The following is a 25,489-nucleotide window of genomic DNA, read 5'->3' on the forward strand; positions in this document are numbered from 1 at the left end:
ACTAGGACCAAAAACCAATGATTCAATGGATTGCTGGGTTTTATAACATTCTAGAGGCTCCAGAAGAAAATCTAAAAGACTGTGTCATGGGACCTTATCGGAAAGTTGTGATTGGTTGGTCTACACATTGGCATGAAATAAAGCAAGAGATAAAACTGCACCAAAACCAACCAATCAAAACAGTGGACACAACTGGTCCTAAGCACCAAAGGATGGCTGCTATCTGCCACGACGTTATTTGTATTGTATATCTCTGAGAGAGAGGATGTATTTCACCAAATGCTACAGATGATTATTGTATATTATTCTGTTGAAGAATAATGTTATCAATTAGTGCTAGTTTACTTCCACTGAATATGTTAAAACATATCTCTTTGCTAACTAATTGTGGGGTATGTAAGATAACAAGGTGTGGAGTAAATAAGATAGATAATATCTGCTATAAGAACTTTGGTTTTCTTAAGAAAATGTTCAAGTAGACATACATGATATATTTCTAGATTATTCATAATAAAAGGTGAATCATGTATTATTGATGTTTTTTCTAGCCTGTTCAGCCATGGCTTCTGTTTTTGAATAAACAAATTTTTCTTATTTATTCTTGTTTGATCTATAGTATTGTCTGCACATTGACAGAGTTGGAAAATAAGAAATTTGGAAGATTTGGTTTTCACTAGATGTTCACTAAGTGGAAATTTTCTAGTATCTTGTATTTGTTGATGATGAATTGTTAATCTCATTCTTAAAGTGAGTTTAGTTTGTTCAAAGTAATCTTCCTTGCATCCATTACGCTTGATGGCATATATTAAATTTTTTGAAGAACAAGTAAAATGTATTTTTCATAGTAAAAATTTGTCCCAATTTAAATTTTTAAGTTGTGTCCTCAATAAAGTTGTCATAAGTTCCACAATCAAATGTGTGTTGGTGGAAGGAAAAGCATTCAATTGTAAAAAATCTGCCTCAGTTAATTCCATCTGACCCATGCAAGCATGGGAATGTGGTTATTTATACAATGATGAGGATACACAATATGCATGTCTGTTTGTCTGTCTGTGTATGTATGTGTGTGTGTGTGTGTATATATATACACACACGTATATAAAATTTTATAATCATAATAGGGCACACAAGGTGCCAGCATTACTGTGAAAATCAGAGTTGAAAAATCCTCTACAAAAACACCAATCACTGGAAATGTAACAAGCACAACAGAAATTGGGCTACAACCAAAGAAATTAACTTACCATCTCGGCTGAAAGCCGTAGACTGAGGAAATAGACATCCCTGGAACAACTGATTTGAAATTTTGAGAGCTTACCTCCCTTAATTCTCATCAACAGGTCTTACTATATATAACTTTGCTTGCCTTGCTGTACTTAGTAACTGTTGAAAAGCTAGTGCCAAATTCAAAATTGGTGTCAGTGTATAAAATTACTAAATGAATAAATATTCGAAAATATTTATACAGATATTATTATTAATTATTATTAGTAAAATGAATAATAACAGCAATAATATAAGCGACCAGCAACTCCAAAATTTTATGATTAATTTATAACTATAATAGGGTATACGAGGTGCCAACATTGTGAAAATCAAAGTTGAAAAATCCTCTAAAGAAAACCCACCAACCACTGGAAATGTAACAAGCACAAGAGGATTTTTCAACTCTGATTTTCATGGCATTGCTGGCAACTCATATGCCATATTATAATTATAAATTAATTATAAAATTTTGGATTTCCCATTTATCAGCTTTTGTTTACTGGCCACTTATATTATTGTTGTTATTATTCATTTTACTAATGATAATTAATAACAATATCTATATATATTTATTTAAGAATCCATATCAGAAAAATAGGTACTTGTATATTTGTCATATATTAATCAAAGTATACAGTATTGTGGATCCATTACAGCTGACCTTGCATATTGGTTTTGCATCAGATATTAGATAATTTGGGCAGTTATCGAATATATGTGCTCTTCAGGGATAAAAAGAATAATATGGGGGTTATATTTTTTACCTTACCTGCTATCCCTGAGGAGCACATATTTTAGATAACTGACCAGATACCTAATATCAGATGTGAAACTGATTTGTAAGATTGGCTGTAATGATTTATAGTACTATATACTTTAATTACTATATATATATATATATATATATTATATATATATATATTTATATATATATATATATATATATATATATATATAAATCAAAATCAATGTGAAATTCGATGACGGGCACGAGCATGATCGTTGACAGAGCGGCTAACTGGCTTCCGTGCCAGTGGCACATAAAAAGCACTATTTGAGTGTGATCATTACCAACTTCGCCTTACTGGCACCTGTGCCCGTGCTAGTAGGGTGCTAAGAACACCATCTGAGTATGATCGTTGCCAGAGTGGCTAACTGGCTTCCGTGCCAGTGCCATGTAAGAGGCACCATTTGAGTGGGATCATTACCAGTATCGCCTTACTGGCACTTGTGCTGTTGGCATGTGTAAAAAAAAAAATTCAAGCAAGGTCGTTGCCAGTACCGCCTGACTGGCTCCCGTGCCGGTGGCACATAGAAGCACCCACTACCCTCTCGGAGTGGTTGGCATTAGGAAGGGCATCCAGCTGTAGAAACTCTGCCAGATGAAGACTGGAGCCTGGTGCAGCCATCTGGTTCGCCAGCCCACAGTTAAACCGTCCAACCCATGCTAGCATGGAAAGCGGATGTTAAACAACGACGATGATGATGGTGATATATATATATATATATATCAGCTAAGTTTTAGTAAGTAGATAAAAGGCAGGACCCTATTGCCATCAGGTAAATGGCCATGCTTGATACACAGAGAAGTAATAGGGAGGAGTTCCATATGGTGTACATTAAGTAAACTATGGGTGTACAAGAGATTTACTAGAACTACAGACAACTTGTTTGTAAATAAAGACATTGAATATGCCAAATGTACAGTAATAGTTAGCAGTTAGAGAACTGCTAAACTATCTTCTTTTCAATGTTTGGAAGTTTCAAAAGAAGCAGTTGATAGTGTCTATATCCAGAGCAGTGGAGGTGGGTGCCTTGAAAGCATAATAACCAGAATAAGGCAGGGTGTACAATGTTTAGGAACTCTGCTGCTTCTGCTGACATGAAGGGAAAGTCTCTCTTCAAGTGAAAGGTAGGTTGTGTGTGAAGTGTGATTATACACGATAGTGAAACGTGGGCACTAAACACATGTGCAAAGGTTGGAGAGAAATAAAGCAAGCATGCTCTCTTGGACATGTGATACATATAAGGAGAGAGATAAATCTAGGTACAAGTGGAAGGCCAAGAAAGATATAGGGAGAAGTGGTAGAGGCTTGCTTCCTAACCACATGGTTCCAGGTTCAGTCTCACTGCATGGCACCTTGGGCAAGTGTCTTCTACTATAGCCTCAATCCCAACCAAAGCCTTTTGAGTGGATTTGGCAGATGAAAACTGAAAGAAGCTTGTGGTATGTATACACACACATACATATGTATATCTGTGTGCGATACATATGAAGAGAGAGATAAATTTAGGTACAAGTGGAAGGCCAAGAAAGACATGGGGAGAAGTGGCAAAAGTTGATCTCAGGATATTGTACCTCACATAAAAAATGACAAAGAACACATCAATTAGACACTGTATAAGAAAGGAGCCAGCCAAACCATGGTAACTAAGAAATGAAGACAAAAATGAGGAAGATATTACACATGTTTCATAAGTATCTTCTCTAGCAACATTAGATTGTCTTTTTTTAGCAAATGGGGCCACATCTTCATCATCATTTAATGCCCACATTTCCATGCTAGCATGAGTCTGATATCATTTGCCAAACTTGTTTTGGAAGATTGGAAGCAAAGGATACCACTTGCATAATGATGACACTTGCTTACAACTGTCACATGAAGTCAAATCAAGGAGACAGTAACACACTCACGCACAACACACATGTACAAACACGCGCACACACACACACAGGTGTAGTTATGGCTGTATAGTAAGAAGCTTGTTTCCTAACCACATGGTTCTAGGTTCAGTCTCATTGCATGGCACCTTGGACAAGTTACTTCTACTATAGCCCTATAGCCTTGGACCAACCAAAGCCTTGTGAATGGATTTGGTAGACGGAAACCAAAAGAAGCCAGTCATGTGTGTGTGTGTGTGTATATATAAAGTAGGTTTATAGTTATTCAACTATCTCTTTTGCATTCATATATTAACAGTTTAGATCTTAATTATTAAAAAATATGACACCATTATTCTATGCTAATTTAGTTAATTGTAAGATAGAAATTTAAATGTAATGTTTTAAAAGAAATTTGAAGTGCCTATGTTATAACTGTAAACCTACTTTTGGGCCAAACTGTAAATACACATACACACACACACACACACACATATATCTGTGTGTGATACATGTCTATATATATATATGTGTGCTCTACAGATGCCATATCTCTGGACAAGCTGATTCCACAGACATGGTCCTTTACGAAGAAGAGAGAACTCTTTCCGGGGTGCCTGGCAACATCTCTGGGCTCACGCCTGCGGCTTGCATGTATGCCGTGGTGCCCTCCTACTCAATTGGGCATTAGAAAGTCACTCACTCCAGTGCCATCCATTTTCAGGGCCGGTCGATTTGGCAGGTAAGTTGTTACACCCACCTGAGTGGATTCTGACTTCTGTGGCCACCATCCTGCTGTCTATATTGACCGACATCCTTTTAGGGATCTAATGGGCAGAGCACAGGGCACCTTAGCCGGACTTTCAGTTCATCCCACATCTCCAGTTCTGCTTACCAAAAATGGCCCACTTGGTACCGTGCATTTGTCGTGTCACAATGGCTACAATATACCACCACTTCCGATCGGGAGAGAAGCAGCCTGTTTCACTCATTCTGAGTTCGAGAGTAGATTGAGGTCATCATTGTCCCCAGGGCCTCCAGTTGTTTGCTTTACCAGACGGAATTACTTGTCATTCTCCCACTAATGCCAGCTATCCTCAGGGGAACTTCAGAGGGAACCAGCTACTAGATGGCCTGATTGGTCTTTCACCCCTACACCCAGTTCCAGCAATCGATTTGCATGTCAGAAGCATTTTGGACTTCCACCAGAGTTTCCTCTAGCTTCATCTCAACCTGGTGTGGATCGCCATATTTCAGGTCCCTGGCCGGCTGCTACACCTGAGTTGGAATGAGAACATGAATGCATGGAACTGAGCTGGGAATGATGCCCATAGATGCCATGCAGACTGATGCGTGCAATGTGTCATGTTCTCATTTTCGCTGTGCTGTCAGAGTTTACAAAGTGAAAGGCTCCAACAACTTGCAGTTGACTCATTGTGTCATACTTGCTGCAGGCGAGGTTCATTAGCCTGTCTTTGTCAGTTAGCTATGCCTGCGCTTTCATGGAACGATGAGCCTGGTCGAGGGAAGTGTGTCACTCCAGCTGCTGGTCAGCTGGCAGTAGTGGGGCATTGCCCTGTGACCTGCGGATGCTACGTGCCTACCGGCCTAAAAGGAGATGGTCGTGATGATGGATCAGAGGGGAAGTACGTGCAATACCAGCGTCCCACAATGAGTGATTCTACCCATTTACCCTTGGGCGGTCTCATGGTCTCTTGAACTCTCTCTCCAAAGTTCTTTTCAACTTTCCCTCATGGTACTTGTTGGCTATTGGACTCGTCCCCGTATTTAGCTTTGGATGGTACTTACCACCCACTTTGGTCTGTGTTCCCTAGCAACATGACTCTCGGACTGAAGTATATTGCCTATCACCGCCAGCTCCAAATGGGGTTGGTACTTGCTCTGGGTAGCCTTAATTGAGGGGACTCTGAACCTAGCCATGTGAATCAATCAACTGTGCACGACCCTTGTGCATTAGCTCTTGATGACTGGCGTGGCTGACTAGATACGGCGTTGAGCTTCTCCCAGTTCACTTGCTTTACTTACGAAATCGTGGTTGGTTTCTTTTCCTCCACTTATCAAGTAAAGACAAGACCAGCCTAAACTGTTAACCGTGAACAATGCTGCCCTTAACTCAAACAAGACTACCTGCCAAACTTAAGCATATTGAGCACAAAGATCCACAGAACAAATGCCAACCAATGGCAGTGGCCATGGAAGGGAGACAACAGGAAGGAAAAGGGAGGAGAGGACAAGACGACTGAGTGGCGGGCAGGGGCACTTTCGGGTGGTACTGTGTGAGGCCTCTATCACTTTCATTCATCATTGTTTGTGCGTGTAGCCTCGCTGTTTCTTGGTGTATTTGCTGTGCTCCATTGTGTATCTGTCACACTTTGAGGAATGCGGACGTCTTAACAATGACGGTCTGGCATGGTAGGAGCTGGAGGATCAAGTGGCATGCACTAGTTGGACTGGAAGAAGAAGGAAGGGCTGCGGTGGTGAGCAGTCTGGATGGTACTGTCTGTCACCACTTCTTTTTCTTTTCCTTCTGCTAACCCCAACATGCCCTTTCCTGTGATTCTTGACACCCTGTCACTGCCAACAGCAGTGGCGGATGGCGTTTTTGTGTTGTGACCGCCTCTCAATTGGACAGGACCCCAGAACAATGGGATCCTGAAGCTGCAATGTGCATTTGAGGTGTCAATGTTCACTGTGTCCTGCAGTTTGCATCGGTTCACACAGATAGCCGTACTCTTTATCGATGGACGAGCCGAGTGATCTCCAATCCAGGGTTTCGGTAGTTACTGCTGCTGCTCCTACTACTACACTACTGAGTTGTGTATGTGTTTGTCCACCCATCACTACTTTACAACCGGTGTTGGTGTGTTTACATCACCATTACTTAGCAGCTCAGCCAAAGAGACTGATAGAATAAGAACATGGTTTAAAAAATAAGTCCTGGGGTCGATTTGTTTGACTAAGACCCTTCAAGGTGGTGCTCCTGCATGGCTGCAGTCAAAATGACTGAAACAAGTAAAAGAATAAAAAAATACACACACACACAAATGACAGGTTTCTTTCAGTTTCTGTCTACCAAATCAACTTACAAGTGTTTGGTTGGCCTGGGACAATAGTAGGTGACACTTGCCCAAGGCACCATGCAGTGGGACTGGACCTGAGACCATGTGGTTCAAAAAGCAAGCTTCTTACTACACAGTCACACCTGTGCCTGCCATAAATGAAATTATTTGCTATTGCTTAATTATGGAACAATTATGGACCAATGGAAGCAACCAAATATTCTTACTTAGAAGCTATGTTAAAAATCTCTATTCTCTGTTCCATACATTGAGGATGTAGTCACTCATCTACACTTAGAAAACTTTGAGAAATGTGGAACTATTATTAAATATCTACAATTCCCAGCATATATTGAGTGCTACTTTTTCTTTGACTCCCTGCTATTACACACACACACTTTATTAGGTGATAACTCACTTAATTTTCATTTCTTTTTAGAATTAACCAAAGCAAATTAGAAATAATGAAGGAAACCAGACTAAGCTTTGAACAAAGGCAAGTCATCCTAAAGTGCTACTGCAAGTTTTTAAATGCATTTCAAGTGCAAGACAATAAAGGAAGGAGTTTCAAAACAAATCCACCCATGCAACTTATCACCAGTTGAATTAGAGATAATTTTGAAGCAGATGGAATTGTTCAGAATGTCCTCAAGAAACATTCTAGAAGGCAGCAAACATCAATGAGCCCCATAAAGCAAGAAAGGGTTCTAGAAACATATTGCCAGAGTCTAAGAAAATCTGTATAGCAAATGAGACATGAGACAGGAATTTCAAAATGAAGCAAGACGAACATTTTGAAGTGCTGTGATTGGAAAAGTTACATCCCAAAAGTCCATGCTCTCAATGAAGATAATCTGCACCAAAAAATTAAATGTTTCAAGTGGTACTTGGGAAGATGTGTAGAAGATGCACACTTTCCAACATAGACTTGATGAATTGATGAGGTAACATTTAAGTTAAATGGCTCAATTACCCAAGGTCCAGATTTGGCTGTATGATTAGAAATTTGCTTCTTAACCACATGGTTCCAGGTTCAGTCCCATTGTGTGGCACCTTGAGTCTTTTTTCACCTCAGGTTGACCAAAGCCTTGTGAGTAGATTTGGTAGATGGAAACTGAAAGAAGCCCAATGTGTGTATATATATATATATATATATATATATATATATACAAAATAAGAAAATGGAGAAATACATCCAAATCAAATATTAATTACCAGATAATACCCAATCACATACTTTATTAAACCACCACATAAGAAACTTTAAGGTCAAACATAATAATATAGAACAAAACAGTGTACATAAAGGAGTAATGTACCACAATCTAATGACAGAAACATTTAAAAGATAAAGATAACCACCACAATTGCACCTACTGGGAACCTTAGAAGTTGCATATTAAGGAGGAGCATCATGTTAATTTATCAGGAATTACAGTATGGTGCAGCTTATTATCAAAAGGGCTAATTGAACCATTCTTTTTTTGTTGGTACTTTGATTTAGTAAAAACCTTAAATAATTACCCTTTCTACTATAGGCACAAGGTCTAAAATTTTTGGGTGGGGGCTAGTTGATTACATCAGCCTCAATGTTTCACTGGTACTCAATTTATCAACCCCAAAAGGATGAAAGACTAAGTTGACTCTAAATAATAACAAGTAAAGACAAGACCAGCCTAAACTTACCACCCACCTTCATTCTTTTGTGAAATAAAAGTTGATACACTTAATTACTAAGGTATTAAATACTGGACTTTGTACCTTTTGTAGAAGACCTGTTGTCACCCATGCATACCAGTCTCCTCTCTCTCCATATCACTGATGTTGTTCAAGGGAAAGTCAAAAGTGCATGGTTCAGTGGTCAGAGTGTTGGGCTTGCAATTGTCAGGTTGCAAGTTTGATTCCTGGACTAGGCTGTGTGTTGAGAAAGACACTTTATTTTACATTGCTTCAGTTCGCTCAGCTGTAGAAATGAATTGGAACGTCACTGGTGCCAAACCATACATACATACATATATAGCATCATCATTGTTTAATGTCTGTTTTCCATTCTGGCATGGGTTGGCTGGTTTGACATGGATGGAGCTGTCCAGACTCTAATTGTCTGTTGTGGCATGGCTTCTATGGCTGGATGCCCTTTCTAAGCCAACCACTTAACAGAATGTACTGGGTGCTTTTTACATGTCACTGGCACAAGTGTGTTTACGCAGCACTGATATGGGTGCTTTTATGAGGCACTGGTACCTGTATGTATGGAAGGAAGATATAATAGCCAATATAAATGTTGGTTGCTTGAGTCTTCAGTCACTCTTGACGTTCTATAGAAAGAGATGAGAGAGTGAAAGAATGATAGTTACTGCAAGAGGTGCAGGATATGTGTACATACTAGGCTTGAAAACAGGTAATGAGTACCAACGAAAGAGAAAGAACCATAGAGATTCAGGAAAAAGATTAAATGACAGTAATTATGGAAGGAGTTATACAAAGAAGTCCACTTAATTTTATTTTATTTTAAAGTAATAAATATTTTCCTTTTGAAAATGTGTGTTCATTTCCTATAAGATGTCACTTAACAAGTTATGCACTAGTACCCACACACATACTTTTCTTGGACTATTGTTTTCCTTTTCTCCTGACCTTTCCTCTTTCTGATGAAGAGGCATGCTCAAAGCGTCACACCACCTCTTTTTTCCATCTTAAACTGAGCATCAACTTAATACATTCACTGTTTACATCCTTTTGTTGTCTGTATTTTCATATTTTATTTACCTGTGTATAAATGTGTGTGTGTGTGTGCGTGCATGCTTTTCTTTTATCTTTCACTTGTTATCGTCATTAGACTGCAGTCATGTTAGGACATTATCTCAAAGGGGTTTAGTGGAACAAAATCAACTTCACTAATTACTTTTTTAAAGCTTGATACTTATTCTATCGATTTTATTTTTGCCGAACCACTAAGTAACAGGAATGTAAACAAACCAACACTGGTTGTCAAGTGGCTGTAGGGTGACAAATACAAAAACACACATACAACCACCCCCACACACACACACACATATATATATATGGAAAAAAAGTCAAGATAGAAAATGCTAAAATAATTTTATAAAAAACATTTCAGTACCGGTTTCAGTCATTGAGACTTTTTGAACTGTAAGTATGGAAAACAATTACATTTTGGAAAAATTAAAATAAGTTTTTTTTTAAAGAATATTTGCATAGTATTCAAATACAAGGGGCATTTTCCTTGTTTCTGTCTCTCTTGTAGGTTCGAGGTTATATGTAGACACACACACACACATATATAGGACGGGCGTCTTTCAGTATCGGTCAACTAAATCCACTCACAATGCATTGGTCAGCTCGAGGCTATAATAGAAGACACTTACCTAAGGTGCCACGCATTGGGATTGAACCCCAAAACAGGTGGTTGGGAACCAAACTTTTTACTACACCATCACATGTATATAAATATGTGTAAATTGCCGCAGTCTAATAACTGAAACAAGTAAAAGATAATATATATCTGTATTATGTGTGTATGTGTTTTATATTGCAAATAGTACACACACATATCTCTCTTTTTCTGTGTGTGTGTGTATATTTGTATGAGATTCTAGGCCCTTGATTTATTCTAAATTCTGTCGATAAAAGTAGTAGTAGTAATGTATACATATCTGTTTACTATGTAATGTATCTATGATATATACATTATATGTATGTATATTTATACACACAATCACAAATATACGTATATGTGTGTATACATATAACGTATTTATATATACACATGCAGCGGATATATATATATATATATATATATAGTGTGTGTGTGTGTATTGTTCAGAAGTTATGTCGAAACTGCGTTAGTATTATTCGATGGCAGATCAAATCTGTGTATTTAGATTATTTACATTGTAAAATGAGTATCCTTCGATTGTTGTGTCATGGGTCATACATTTCTATTGTTACTTATTAGATCATATGAACATTAAATTAGGTGGAATTATTGAAATGTTGTGGAAATATATTTAAATATATGAGTATTTAGAAGCGCGTTCCTATAACCAACTAACTCTTAAGAGATCAGCTTTGAAAGTAAAATACGTACATACACACCTATTTAATGAGAGAGAGAGAGAGAGAGAGAGAGAGAAATAAATAAAGGAAACACATGGTAGATAGGCTAATAATAAACAACACATTCAGAAAAGTTGAACGTCATGCATTGAAATCGAGTCAAATGCTTTCAAAGGATAATATGATTTTATTCGGGAACAATTCTTGAAAAAAAAATCGACCGAACATAGAAATAGCGGTATCGAATGTTTAGTTTCTTATGGCTGAAAAACAGTCCTGCTCAACAAGCACGTAGAAGCAGCCATGTGATTTTTACCAACGTGGTGAAGGCGGGGCATCCGCAAGCTCCATGGTGATGACGTCAAAACAAGCTGCTATGATTGGACAATGAGGTTGCCGATTGTACACATCAGGGTAGTAGCATTGGTCGATCCGGTAAGAGTTGTCTATCATTGCTCCACGTGTTCGCAGCGTCATCGGTGTTCTGTCATGTTTTGATGTGCTGCCGCCATGATACATTGTCTCTCATAAGACCATATAACATTGCTAGACATGGAATAATACAGATATACATCATAATCGAAGAAAATCTATACAAATTACATGAATACAAAAACATATACAGTCACGAAGGATACTCATTTTTGGCACTTGAGAGAGATATATATATACCCGAGAAGTGGGAGTGGGACGCACCTTACAGGCCACATGCTTATAGACTGGATTATACAAATCGTATTCATCTAGGAAAAAAAAAAGTGTCATGTTAATAGATGAATCGTGGAAATGAGAAATGAAAGGAAATACTAGACACTAATGTAAATTTAAAATCTCATGAAATAGTACGTCGGATGTTGAATACTTCCCACCCCATTTACGTTTGAACTGATGGTATGTCGTATCTTCTGAAATATGTCGTATGAATGAGCAAATCCTACATAGCTTCTTTAGTCGTATAAATGCAATCGGTAGTTTACCGATCGACATAAAATGTGTTAAAATCAGGAGAATAAAAACAAAAAGAACGTAAGTGAAAGAAAAAGGAAATCAGTGTGATTGTTTCACACTTAGAAAGACAAAATCAGCCCATCCAACTTGTCCTGCTAGGAAGACCTAGCATTCTGTATTTTGTGTATTCTTTTCCATCTTTTCACGTGCTCCTTCTACATGTGTTTTTCTTGTTGCAAATATATAGCGTCTGCATTCTGGAGTAAGCAGCAGAGGCCATAATAGATGCACATCGATAACCTAATGCATCAGTAGCCTTATTTCATTATAAAATCAGATCACAACGCGACGTGAGTTTATTGTCATTCCTATCATTACATTACCTTAGTCAATATTTGCCTTAAACAAGTCTTTTTATGTTTATATCAGTGATTCGAACGTGAATATTGATTGCACAACTTACTCCGTCGGTAAAAAAAAAAAAAGAAAAAAAGACAAAGACAAAGCAAGTCGTGACGAGAAAAACACGTGACGGTGCACTCTCTTGACCGGAGAGGATTTACTAATTGCTGGGGAGGAGGGGAGAAGACATCTTGAGAAATCCAAGAGTCCTTTAAAAGTTTTTGGAAAGATCTGGAAACTACGGAGGCAAGCGAGAGTTGAGGAGAGAGACGGCAGGCTATGAGTCTGGAGACGTTGTTGGCGGCGGCGGATTATGTGGAATGGAAATCTCGTGCCAAAGCACGTGGTGAGTAGAAAAGCACATGGTCTCTTTGGCTTTGGTACCAGCAGACATCGACTTTTAACAACAATAGCAGCTGAGGCAGCAGCAACAACGGCTCCATCTTCTTAATAGCTGGTACATATTTCCCTTTCCCCTCTTTCCTTTTCCCTGATAACATATACAGCCGATGCACCACTGCGCACCTGCTGTTGCCTTTGCTCAGCTTTGCAACTCCCCACAACTCTCGCATTAAGCCTGCTTTGATATTCAGGTCTTTGGCTACTGCTGGTACCAGTTCTTTTTTCTGTTGTGTATATATGTATATAAACCTTTCTGTGAGATTGATCTCACTGTCATGTTGCTAACTTGTTTGTGAAATACGAAGAACTAAACTCTTTAAGCAATAATCACAAAAGCTTTCCATTTATACACTAGTCACAAAAGCTATCGTCTGCCCCAAACCTTGTGATGAAACCCATTTCATGCTCACTTATTGTCAAAAGCTCATTCCTTTGTTGGATCTATCCATTTCTCACATAATCCCAATTTCAATATACACCGATGCATGTAAACCTGTTTGCACTTTCTTTCCATGTACACAAATGTCTTATTTTCCTGTATATTAATGTTTATTCACATCCTGCTTTCGTATATTTTGCCTTACATTGCTATACTAATGAATAAAACTCAATAAATCTACTGATCGCCTTAATTTTTTTAATATTGATATTTCTAACCAGTTTCTTGATTGAACTGAATATTTAGTCAGACTAATAATCTCAATTCATATGATTTTCGTGCTATAAATATTTTCTCTATACAATTTCTGCAGATCCTGATTTCAACATCCCATCGTTAGGTTAGAAATGTAACCTGTTAAAAATCGTGCTATTTGATCTGTACTAAAATTTACCACTTGACAGTCGATAATATATTAGTTAATGTTTCAAAGAAAACTATGAGTGATGTGGACAAAAATAAACTCTACTCGATACTAAAGTTTGCATCGCCTATGTATTTCAAGATTTTTTTGGTAAATTTTCCTGGTTACATGCATGTGTTTGTATATGATATATGTGTATAATGTCTGCGCCCCTGTTTGCGTTTGTGAGCAGCTAATTATTATAATTTAAATTTTCTGTGCATTAATTGCCGATTTGTAGGAGGTGTTTTTGAAAGAGAGGCAACCGACTTATTGCTTCCTGTTTGTTTATAAATCTATTAGTCTCACTCTGGCATGTGTCTTATGCCTCCTCATGGTGTTGGCACTATTTGCAGACGCACCTCTCTCTCCCTCCCTTCTCTAAAAAGCATAATCAGAAATCTAAAAATACTTTTAGTGGTTGTCCACAGGTAATTTTTTTTTTAATATATTAGAAACGCACATATATTTTCTGGATAAAATACCAAGTTATACTTGATTGTTAGCATTAAAATATATTTACTGTTGAAACTATCAACGTTGTTTGGTATTTTTGATAACTGTTTCGGTGCTTGGGTGGACAGAATATTAGTTTCAAATCATCCCATACCCCCTTTCAGAGAATGTATTGTCTATAAACAAGTCGTGAATAGGACACGATCCCTCAAACTTCGAATTACACTATTCATTGACACAAATGATGATCGTTATTAACCAGCTATGACACTTCCATAGTTTATGTCACTGTTATATTGTTTTGATTCATTAGCACCTTATTTTGTGTGCATGTAGCCCACAATGAGTCTCAACAAATGGAATAAGATTTTGTTGATGTTTTGTTTAATTGTTCTAATAAAATTTACGTTGTAATAATGCCTAGTGTTGTGTGTGTATATATGCGTGTGCGCAGGTGGAATTTCCTTTTCATGTTACATCATAAAGGAAGGGACAAAGTCTTAATATAAGACTGAAGGAAATGTCAGCTCGACCTTGTTTGTTTGGCATTGAAATCTTGACCTTTTAATAATTCCCTACATGAGTGATTATTTAAATTAGCTGCTTTGATACACTGGAGAACTTGCTGAGAATGGTCTTGAAAATTCATGTGTATCAAATTAAGACTCCAAGGAAATAAACTTTTGAAATCTGGTAATCGAAATTTATGTCACAAGAAATTTATTCTCACTTTCTTTGTCATACATTTTGCAGTCAAAGACTAACTCCGAAATCGATTTTAATCTCAGTTTACTCTTTTGCTCTCTGGCAACAGTCTGTTTATTAAACAAATGGGCAGGTAATATTGGGTACGTCAGCTTGGAGACAGTTTCAGTGTCTTGTAAGAATTTAATTTACTTTCAATGGCTATAGAATATGTTCTCAATTTCAGTACTCAGTTATGACTACTTCAATTGTTAAACCATCAAAATCCTTGAGAAAGACATCAGTGTCACAAATTTCCGGGTTTTTTAAGGTGCTTTGACTCTGCAAGAAATCATTTATGGAATTCATCACAAACACACACAGTTTTAAATACTTGGCAAATGCTTCTTAAGAAGAGGTATAAAAGCCACAATATTACATTTTTGACTCACATATACGAATTACAAATTCATATATGTATATATATATGAATTTGTAATTCGTATATGTGAAGTATATTATAAATATTATTTATTTTCAAGTTTGTTGAAGTCAGATTTTAGGGGATCATATAATTTTATGATATAAGAATGTCAAAATCTGTAAAAGATGGCAGCATAACAAATCATTTAAAGAAATAAACTTTATTTTTGTACTGACTATTTTTCTTGGTAGAATAGAATTTCCTAATTGTTTGTATTATTGGGCTTTAATCCTGGTTAAAGGATTGCTTATAGAAATATGATATTTTGAAAATGGTAGGCTGAATGGAGAAAAAGAAAGTGAAAAGAAACAATGAGGTGAAGATGAATGCTGTTTTATTATTTTTTTATATGGCTTAGAGGAGACAGGGCAGTGAATGACCATGACCTTTTGCAGTCTCCAAGACTTGATGGAGGAAAGGGAGAATAAACCACATCTTATGTGTTGCTGCAGTAGGAAGCAACACACAAGTATACTGAGTTATCCTTGGACTAGAGACCTAGTCTGAATATTTGCAACATAGTGGATCCCTCTAAAGGTACTCAGAGTCAAATGATTTAAATCCACTACCCAAGAACAGGTACAGTCTATGTGACAGATTTCTGTTTTCCACAGGATGTGTTCAGATTGTTGATTTTTAAAAAAATACTAAAACAGTTTGATACAATGCCTCTGAAAAAATTTGCAAGACAGAATGAGATTACTTTGAGTTTTGTGGGATGGGTTGAACTATCAAAATTCAAGGGATTGTACAGTCTTAAAGGTTTTTTTTTTTGAAGGGGCCTATCAGATACATATGTGCCTCTCTAGTGATTGAATTCTGCACCCAGCTCTTATAAGTGCTAACTATATTTGAAGAGTCTTATATTTATGATCTAGTATGTAGGATGCAGGGCATCTTACAATTCGTAGTAAACAAGCATGCAAAGAAACTACCTAGCCATTCCTATCTCATAAATATATTGTATATAGCTCTTGAATGACTTTTAAAAGTTGGTGTTTAGTTCTGATGTCATGGTGTTAAATAGATGGAAGATAAAATCTGGGTAATCCACTGTCTAAAATCATTAGGATGAAAATATATTCTGTTTGTCATAGTTTGTGTTTAGCCTTAGACCTTAAACAATATCCTTTCATCTAATAAAATTCTTTACTATATTTTCCATATTGTTTCATTACTAACAACTTCTTAACCCATTGGGTTGCTAGTGAATCTTAAGTGGTTTCCTGTTACTTATCTTTGTGTTAAGTGATGCTCTGTCAGCTGATTAAAACTTGTCAGATATACAATGCTATAATCAACTTTTAGACTTGGTGAATTTAGGCATTCAGATTAAATTTTTTTTTTATGTCTGTGCTGGTGATGGGGTATGAATGAACTCAATAATCTCATTGGCCAATGGCCTAGTATCCTAATAGTTTGACCAGTTGTAGCTCTCAGTTATAACAAAAGGTGAACTTAAATGTTCAACAATTATATTTTCTGCTTGTAATGTCTCTTGTTCTTTTTTCTTTCTTTTTCTCTCTCTTCTGTGCAGGGGAAGATATCGATCAAGCTAAATTCAACTTTTATGAACAAATTCAAACTTCACCACCACCACCACCGCCACCACCACCACCACCTCCTCCACCATCATCATCGTCATCTTCAGTTAGTTCACCACCACACATAGATAATGCTAACAAATCACCAGGTTCAGAAGATAAAGCTGACAAAAGACGTGCTGGCGGGTAAGTAAACAACATTGATTTTTTCATTTTTTACTGATCCTCTTCACCATTTCTTAAGTAAAGGTAAGATTTACAGTTGCTTTAACAGTGCTATCCTGCCATAAGACTAAAATTCATGGGAAAATTGAATTGAATCATAATTGCAGCCATGACTATAGTAAAAAGTTTGCTTCCCAATCACATGGTTCTGGGTTCAGTGCCATTTCATAGCACCTTGGGCAAGTGTCTTCTGCTATAACCCCAGGCTGACCAAAGCTTTGTGGGTGGATGGAATCTAAAAGAAACCTATTGTATATATATGTATGTATATAACTACATGGGTGTGTGTGTTTTTTTGTTTGTTCCCCACCACAGCTTTGATAACTACTATTGGTTTATGTCCTTGTAACTTAGTGGTTCAGCAAAAGACTAACAGAATAGGTACTGGCTTTAAAAAATAAGCACTGCAATCGATTTATTTGACTAAAACCTTTCAAGGTGGTGACTGCAATCCAATGACTGAAACAAGTAAAAGATAAAAGATAACTATACAGAAGTAGTATCTTTACTACTGAGATTAAGCTTAACGGCATTTTTACTTAGTTACAAAGTATTAGTATTGATAAATAGTTATATGGATGGTATCTTAGAAGAATAAAATGTCAATGAAGGTTAATTGAATAAAATCAGATGCTTAACCTGACATACACAGTGGAACCAAAAGATTGTATTTAAGAAATGCCTTTGTTGATTGAATAGGATCCTTGACTAAGTCTGTTTATTTTATATTGTCATAAGTGCAGTTTCTTTGGGCAATAATACACTTTCTTTTAAAATTTATTTTGTTATGTTGGAATAAGTTAGACGTGTTTTGTCATTCAATATATTTCCTGTAGTCTTGATCTTATATCACTGTCTCTAATCTAACATTTTCATGCTTTGTCTAACAACTAACTTTCAAGTTTTGCTGGCCTAACTTTTAGGAAGCTGTTATTGTCAATCTTACCAGATTTCCCCCAGAATGTATAATTTATTTGCAATCTGTTTGGTTAAAAACTAGGAAATGAAACGTGAGAGAGAGGATAGATTATGTTTAAGAGACTTTCACACACCCTCAACTTTTTCTCATTTATGAAATTATAAATAATTTGAAATACCTAAGGAATGAAAAGAAATATCTTTCAGGTTTAAGTGAACTTTTCTTCTACTCACTTCATTTTTTTTTATTCTGTTGCTTTTCTGTTATGAAATTTGTCTTTGCTCAGTCCTAACACTGAATTTTGACTATCAGAAATTCTAAAAATATTTCTCTTATTTGTTATATGATAACAAATACCACACCACTTAACATGTCACATGCACTTCCTGTATACTCTTCCATATCCATCTGTCTGTATATATGTATGTGTATGTATATGTATGCATTATTCCAGTTTCATTTCTGCACAAGGCACAGAAGTTCCTGTGTGGTTAAGAAGGTTGCTTCTCAACCATGTGGTCTTGGGTTCAGTTCCACTGTTTGACATTTTGGACAAGTGTCTTCTACTATAGCGCTGAGCTGATAAAATCCTTGTGAGTAAATTTGGCTGGCAGAAACTGAAAGAAGCACATTGTGTGTGTGTGTTTGTGTTTATTTCCCATCATCACTTGACAACCAGTGTTGGTTTGTTTATGTCCCTATAATTTACTGGCTTAGCAAAAGAGACCACTAGAATAAGTGTAAGGCTTAAAAATAATTACTTGGGTTGATTTGTCTGACAAAACCCTTCAAGATAGTTCCCCAACATGGCCACAAGTGAAAAATAAAAGATGGTGATAATTGGTTATGAATCTGTACAACTTTTTAATGTCTTTTCTATCAACTACTCTTTCTGGCCAAGTCAATGTGCTGGAGATTGTCTATATATCCTACTGATTGCTTTACATTTGACTAAATAAGAACTGAACCAGGTGTGTGCTTTGGGGCATATTCATTTGTATAAAAACTAAATTTGGAAGTTAAAAAAAAAATGTGTATGACATTGAGGTAGATACAGGTGTCGTTGTGTGATTAAAAATTTACTTCTTCAGCCATATGGTTTCCAGTTCAGTCCCCATAGTGTGGAACCTGGGTCAAGTAGGCTCAGGTTGATCAAAACCTTCTGAATGGATTTTGTTGACAGAAACTGAAAGAAGCCCGTATATATATATCACCATTTTCCATGTTGACATGGGTTGGACAGTTTGACTGGAGCTGGCAAGCCTGAGGACTGCACCAAGCTCTATTATCTGCTTTGGTATGGTTTCTAGAGTTGGATGTCCTTCCTAATGCCAACCACTTTACTAAATGTACTGGATGCTTTTCATGTGGCACCATCAAAGTCACCAAGTAATTTGCAAGACAAGATCCATTTGATTCAGTTGCCAGCATGTTATAATCACTACCTCACAGATCTGTGGCCCTACTTTTCTGAATTACCTAGTGGAAAACTCTTAACCTAACCCATGTCTTTTCTTTTTGCCATCCACACTGAATCACCTCTTAGGTACGACACTGAACATTTTCCCATTCCTTCTCCCAAACCGCAACAGTCTATTCTCCCTCCTCACCCTTGCTTTTCCTGCAAATATTGACATACAAATGTTCAAATTAAACAACAATTGCATCAATCTTATAAAACTTGGGGAGTCCTCAAAACACATAGATATACCCCTCCTCCTCTGAGTTTACCTGTTGCACTTAATTTGATCACATAGAGCAGTTGTGATAATCAGTTTACATAACACTCAACCCAAAGTTTTAGTTCAAGAGTTTTCTCTTTTAAGTTTCTTTCCTTGACACTCAAACTCATTAAACAGGTATAATTTTTTTGTCATTTTTACAGCAATTAGGAACCTTGAGAGTGTTAACATCGAGTGAATTATTATTAATAAAGTTAATTTCAAATGTATTTCATTTTATAGCTCTCTAATTTGATATGTATTCATTAAAGCAAGATACCTCTGCCTTTGCAACTGTGCAACAGGCTCTACTCATGAACAGCATCTAATTTGATACAGGCTATATCTGTCTACATATCTGTTTTTCATTTATTTCCATGAGAAAAAAATTGTTGGTTTTCATTTCAAAATATTTGTTTTCCTTTTTCAATTTTTTATAGGATTTAAAAAAGATTTGTATCACTATATGCTTTGAAAATTTTTTAATGTGTTGGAAAATTGTTTTCATTAATAAAAAGAGAATGTTTGATTTGTTATAAAATTAACTTTCATTTGTAAATTTTAAAATTCAAATGTTTTCCATTGAAAGATGGCAGCAGTAAGATTGTGTTGATATGACTGTCTTTATAATCTGTTCACTCTTATCTATTGGTTTAGTTTATTGATTGCTGAGGTCCTCTTAAAAATATATTGGTTTGGAGTATAAAAGGAATTAGTATATTTGTTGGTGGCTCAAACTCTTGATGGTCTTATTCTTAATTATTCTGTAGATAAAGAAATGATGAATTTTCTTGTGGCTTAGCTATTGTTTGATTAGAGGGATTATCCCAATTTTTGTTCATTGGCTATTCAGGTTACTATCATGCAGCTGCTGCTGTCTTTGGAAGGAGTGGAGATGTCTCTATAGTTACCTTTGTCAATTCACTGAACAAGCTTAGATTATAAAATCATATCTGATTCTTTATACTTTGAGGAAGTTATAGTTTTTGTGTTGTTTGTAGTAGTTTGAAAGTTCATATTTCATTTGCATATTAGAGTGTATTGAGTATATGAGCTAAAACATTAATAAGCATGTCAAAATTCACACTTGTTAATAGCAAGTTTAAAACATGACTCTGGTTTAACTCATTAGCATTTAAACTTGCCAAATCCAATCTAAATATTCTACTTGTTTTATGTTCAAACTGATCAGATCCAGCATATCACACCTATCCTACAATGTCATTCTAAAAATATACAATCACATCATTGAAATCTTGAAGTGATGAGATAATGCATGAATAATTGAAATCAATGTGAATAAATAAGCATTACGTTTGACTGAGAAATATTAATACTAAAGGGTTAAATCCTATTTAGATCAACTTAATTTTCCACTAACCTGGAATTTATTCCATAAGTTTATTTTTGTGTCTGTTTTTCCAAGCTTGCATGGGTTAGGTAAATTTGTTATTGGGGCAGTATTTTGCAATGAAATGCCCTTCTAGTCATTAAAACTGTACCTGCTTTTTCAAGTAACTGACCTTATTTCATGTGGCTTTGAAGGTTTGAAAAGAACAATTAGTTGACAAGAGAACTGACAACGACACTGCTTGTGCATTACAAATTTCCACTGAAGAAGGCAAGCTGTAAACAGACACAGAAGACACACACACTCATACATACAATGATCTTCTTTCAGTTTCCATCTGCTAAATTCACTCGCAAGGCTTTGGTCAGCTTTGGGCTATAGTAGAAGACACCCAAGGTGTTACATGGTGTGACTAAACCCCAAATCATATGGCTGGGAAGTAAAATAAACCACATGGCCATGCCTTTGTTAAAATAAAACTGAATCAACCAAAATGGGTGTTGTTGTTAGTGTTTCACCCTAGGTCAGCCTTGATTGAGTAGACCTATGATCAAAGGTATTCCAGTTGTGGCCATCTCATCTTTTTCCTATATACAGGGAACCCAAGACAACATCTGACAGGCCTTTTTTAAAAGATGGCAGGATGTTATCTGCAGTATATTTCTGGTGGATTTCACATGTATATTTTTCCTTGTTGGCTTAAAACAAAATGGGAATGGGGAATTACTGAGGTGATGAAGTGTGTAACAACTAGTTATTCATTGTAACTTAAGACTTTAGTATTTTATTGCCTTGAATTCTAATTCTGCCAGAACACTGAGGAACTAAATGAAAAGACATCTGGCTATTGAAAAATTGCTGCTCTAATGTATTTATGAATAATAACGATGATGACAATGATTTGGATGATAAATAAAATTGTAACCTGGTTAATAGGCCGAGAAATGAAAACTTGGTAATACTGGGTGAGGCATAGAGGATGGATGTTTTTGAAAAATTCACAAGATCACTAATTTTAGCTGCTGACAAATTTTATTGCCATCAATGTGTTTGTATTGAATTAGCATTTGTCATAATCAAGTGTGGAAAACAACATCCATCATGTGGTGTCTGTTTTCATTAGTGCATTTCTGAAGGCGTTCTTGGAAATTGGCCTCCACTCTCTCCAGCATTCCTCTGTTGATTTGGGTGTCTTCCACACAAATAGCTTCCTTCAAATCATCCAATGTACAGGGCTTAAGCGCATACACACGTGCCTTGAAGTTTCCCCACTAGAAATAATCACACATAGACAAATCAAGGGACTGAGAGGGTCAAGCAAACCTGGAATGAGGTGGTCACCTAAGAGAGGGTGAAAAACGTCCATTGATGCTCTGGCTGTGTGGGCCATCACCCCATCCTGCTGAAACCACACATGTTGAATAGGCATATATTTTCATAATTCAGGCATAAAGAAGTTGTTTATCATCTCAATGTAATGCTCGGAGTTCACAGAAACAGCTTTTCCATTATTGTCTTCAAAAAAGTAAGGGCTAACAACGGCAGCTTTTCCAACAGTACACCAGACCATCACTTTTGGGCTGTGCAGTTCTCTCAGATTTTCAAGAGCCCAATAATGACATGCCACTGAAATGAAAATGAACTTTATCACTCATTTACAAAATGAAGTTGTCATTTTCCTCAAAAATTGCTTCCATCTAATGTGTGAAGTTAAGCCACTGTGTATAGTCCCATGGTTTCAATTGTTGCCCAACGACCAATTTGTATGGGTGGAAATGCAGGTCTTCATGTAAAATATGCCTTACTGATCGATTACCAATGCCAAGTTCAGTGGAATGCCTCCAAGCAAAGCTAAGATACCAAAGACTGAATGGTACCTGTCAAACATATGTCCCTCCCCCTGGGGCTGAGTAATAGCCATTTCAAAAACATCCATCCTCTCTGCCCCGTCCTGTATATTAGTTTCTGATTGTTTCTATCATCTTATATCCTTTTTATTCTTTTACTGGTTTCAACCAGAGGCTTTGGTCATACTAGAGCACTTCATTAAATATGTAGATTTATCTAGTTGAATTATGCAGTCGCACTGTATGCATACAGTAATGGATCTCCATTGGTTTCAATGACTAGTATTCAATTATTTGATCAGCTAAACTACCTGCTTATTGAATAAGCATGTGAGTGGCTGGGTGTTCCACAAACACGTTTACTCTTAACCCTTTTATTACCATATTTCTATTGAGATGCTCTATGTTTCTTTCAATTAATTTTAAATATAACAAAGAATTTAGTAAAATAACTTAACTAGTGTTAGGAAATTGTAACTAAGGTTTGGTGGAAGATTTTAATTCAGGACTTTTGAAAACAAGACATTTGTACTACAAAGCCAGAGGCGGTTTTAGGCTGGTTGGTATCAAAAGGGTTAATATACTTCATAGGTTGAATCAGCATGACAGAGTATATGACAAGGCCGGGCCTTTGAATTATGGGCTCCATCTCATGAGCTCCTTATAGTTTTGTTTACCCAGTTTTACTTGGTTTGGGTTTACCTCAAAGGTATGGCTAAAAGACATTTGCCCAAGGTGCCATGCAGTTTGATTGAACTTGAAATGTTGTAAGAGTGAAGCAGACTTCTTTAGCATTTAGCTTTATTATGTCCATGTGATGCTTCATATTTGGTACCTAGTTTGGTAAACTATTTATTGTTAAAATACCACAAGAGTCTACTTCATCTTTCACCTTTTCAGTGTCAATAAAATATAAATGTGTAATAAAGGTCAAATATCATTTTTCTCACTTCTCAGAAAGAGTTTCATTCTGAAGCAAAAGAAATCCTAGCAAACCTGATGAGATGTTATTTGTTTACTCATTGTTTTATTTCCCTAATTAGTTCTACTAACAATTAAAGACTTAATAGATCATGTGATTCATGATTATATTAATACAGATAATTAACATTATTAGTAGACCGTTAACTGAAAGTAAGCCATCTTGAAATATGAATTTTATATAGTTTCCAAGAGATTCTGGTATCAGCTAAATGATAGAGTTGAAATTCTGTTATAAACCGTTTATACTTAGAGTTGATATCTTGATAGAAAAGATTCTTTGGTTTAGTAGCTATCTTTTAGAAACTGAATTTTGTGTATGTAACCAATGTTTATTGCATGAAGCATTAATGACTAATCTGTTTACATTATGTAAATAAATCCTCTTGTTGAATTAGTTTAATATTTTCTCTGCTCAAATGTTAAATATTTAGCTCTTAATGACTAATTACAATTTTATTTATTTATTTTTTTGGGGGGAATATTTTTTTTATTACTTAGCTATTTATTTATTTATTTATTTAATGTTTTATAAAAATATTTCTTTTACTTAATTTGCTACTGTTAATTTCAGGGCTGGAACACGTGAGGTTCACAACAAATTGGAAAAAAATAGGTAATATCTGAATTTATGTGTACATGAAATCTAATTTTGTTTTATAATAATTTAAAAATTTATTTTATATTATTTTTATTTATTTTGTAATATCTTCCAAGGAACCAACCTCTGAAATATCTCTTTTTAGTCTTTTTATTTTGCTTGTCTGCGATAGAAAAAAAGTATCTGTATATGTTCAGAAATTAAGCACTTCATTTTTTTTGCTTCCATTTTATTATGAATTGGCTCATTTTTCTTTTTATGCCAACTTTTTTCACATTAGTATAATCCTATCATACAAAACACAAATATTTGGGTACTTATAAATAATAGTTGTTTCAAAGATTATAATTCTGTTTCATTTAGATATGTATTATTTCCTTGGTAAAATCAAGGCTGTGAAGTAAGTACAAAGATCTTCAAGTCCAATTCTGACAGGTCAATTTATAGTATCTTACACTGTCTCCAATTTCAAACCCTCTATTTTAATTAGACCACTGATATAATCATCAGGCTGCATTTTAGGTCCCTCACCTATTGACATTTAATCTTAAAAGGCAAGAGTTATGCCTTTGGGACTTTTAACACTTTCATTACCATTAAAACACACTGCCTTCATTTCAATTAGTTTTGAAATTAATGAATTTAGGAAAATATTTTTGAAATGATTAATCTGGTGACTGAAACTTAAATTAGCAAATAAAAACAGTAAATACTTAATCCTTTAGCTTTCAGATTCATCTGTCAAATGTAATGCTTATGTATTCACATTAAAAAAAATTAATCATGCATTATCTCATAGTTTTGAGATTTTGATAGTATTGTTTATTTTTAGGATGACATTGTTGGGTAAGTAAGAAAGGCTGGATCTATGGAATAGGGGTTAAAACAAAAATCAAAAATGTGTTAAGATTTTGTTTGCTGAAGAAAAAATTCTTGTATGTGATCTTGTTTCATACAAACTCCTGAAATGCATTTGATGTTACATTTTATATAT

General features: G+C 35.8%; 1 protein-coding gene across 4 annotated transcripts in view; it reads left to right on the forward strand.

Moving 5' to 3' along the window:
• The window catches only part of LOC115215103 (myb-like protein A), a 106,955-nt gene that overhangs the window by 16,144 nt on the left and 65,322 nt on the right, over positions 1-25,489 (forward strand). The window contains exons 1-3 of one of the 4 annotated variants that reach the window (XM_029784276.2): positions 11,367-12,784; positions 16,844-17,036; positions 24,469-24,510. In XM_029784276.2, the coding sequence (XP_029640136.1) occupies positions 12,718-12,784; positions 16,844-17,036; positions 24,469-24,510 (302 nt within the window). In that variant the 5' untranslated portion in view covers positions 11,367-12,717. Of the gene's footprint in view, positions 1-11,364; positions 12,896-16,843; positions 17,037-24,468; positions 24,511-25,489 lie in introns of those variants that run through there. The other 3 variants (XM_029784291.2, XM_036502856.1, XM_029784283.2) reach the window with 3 other exon arrangements.

Source organism: Octopus sinensis, linkage group LG1 (assembly GCF_006345805.1).
Source record: "Octopus sinensis linkage group LG1, ASM634580v1, whole genome shotgun sequence".
Classification (NCBI taxonomy): Eukaryota; Metazoa; Mollusca; class Cephalopoda; order Octopoda; family Octopodidae; genus Octopus; species Octopus sinensis.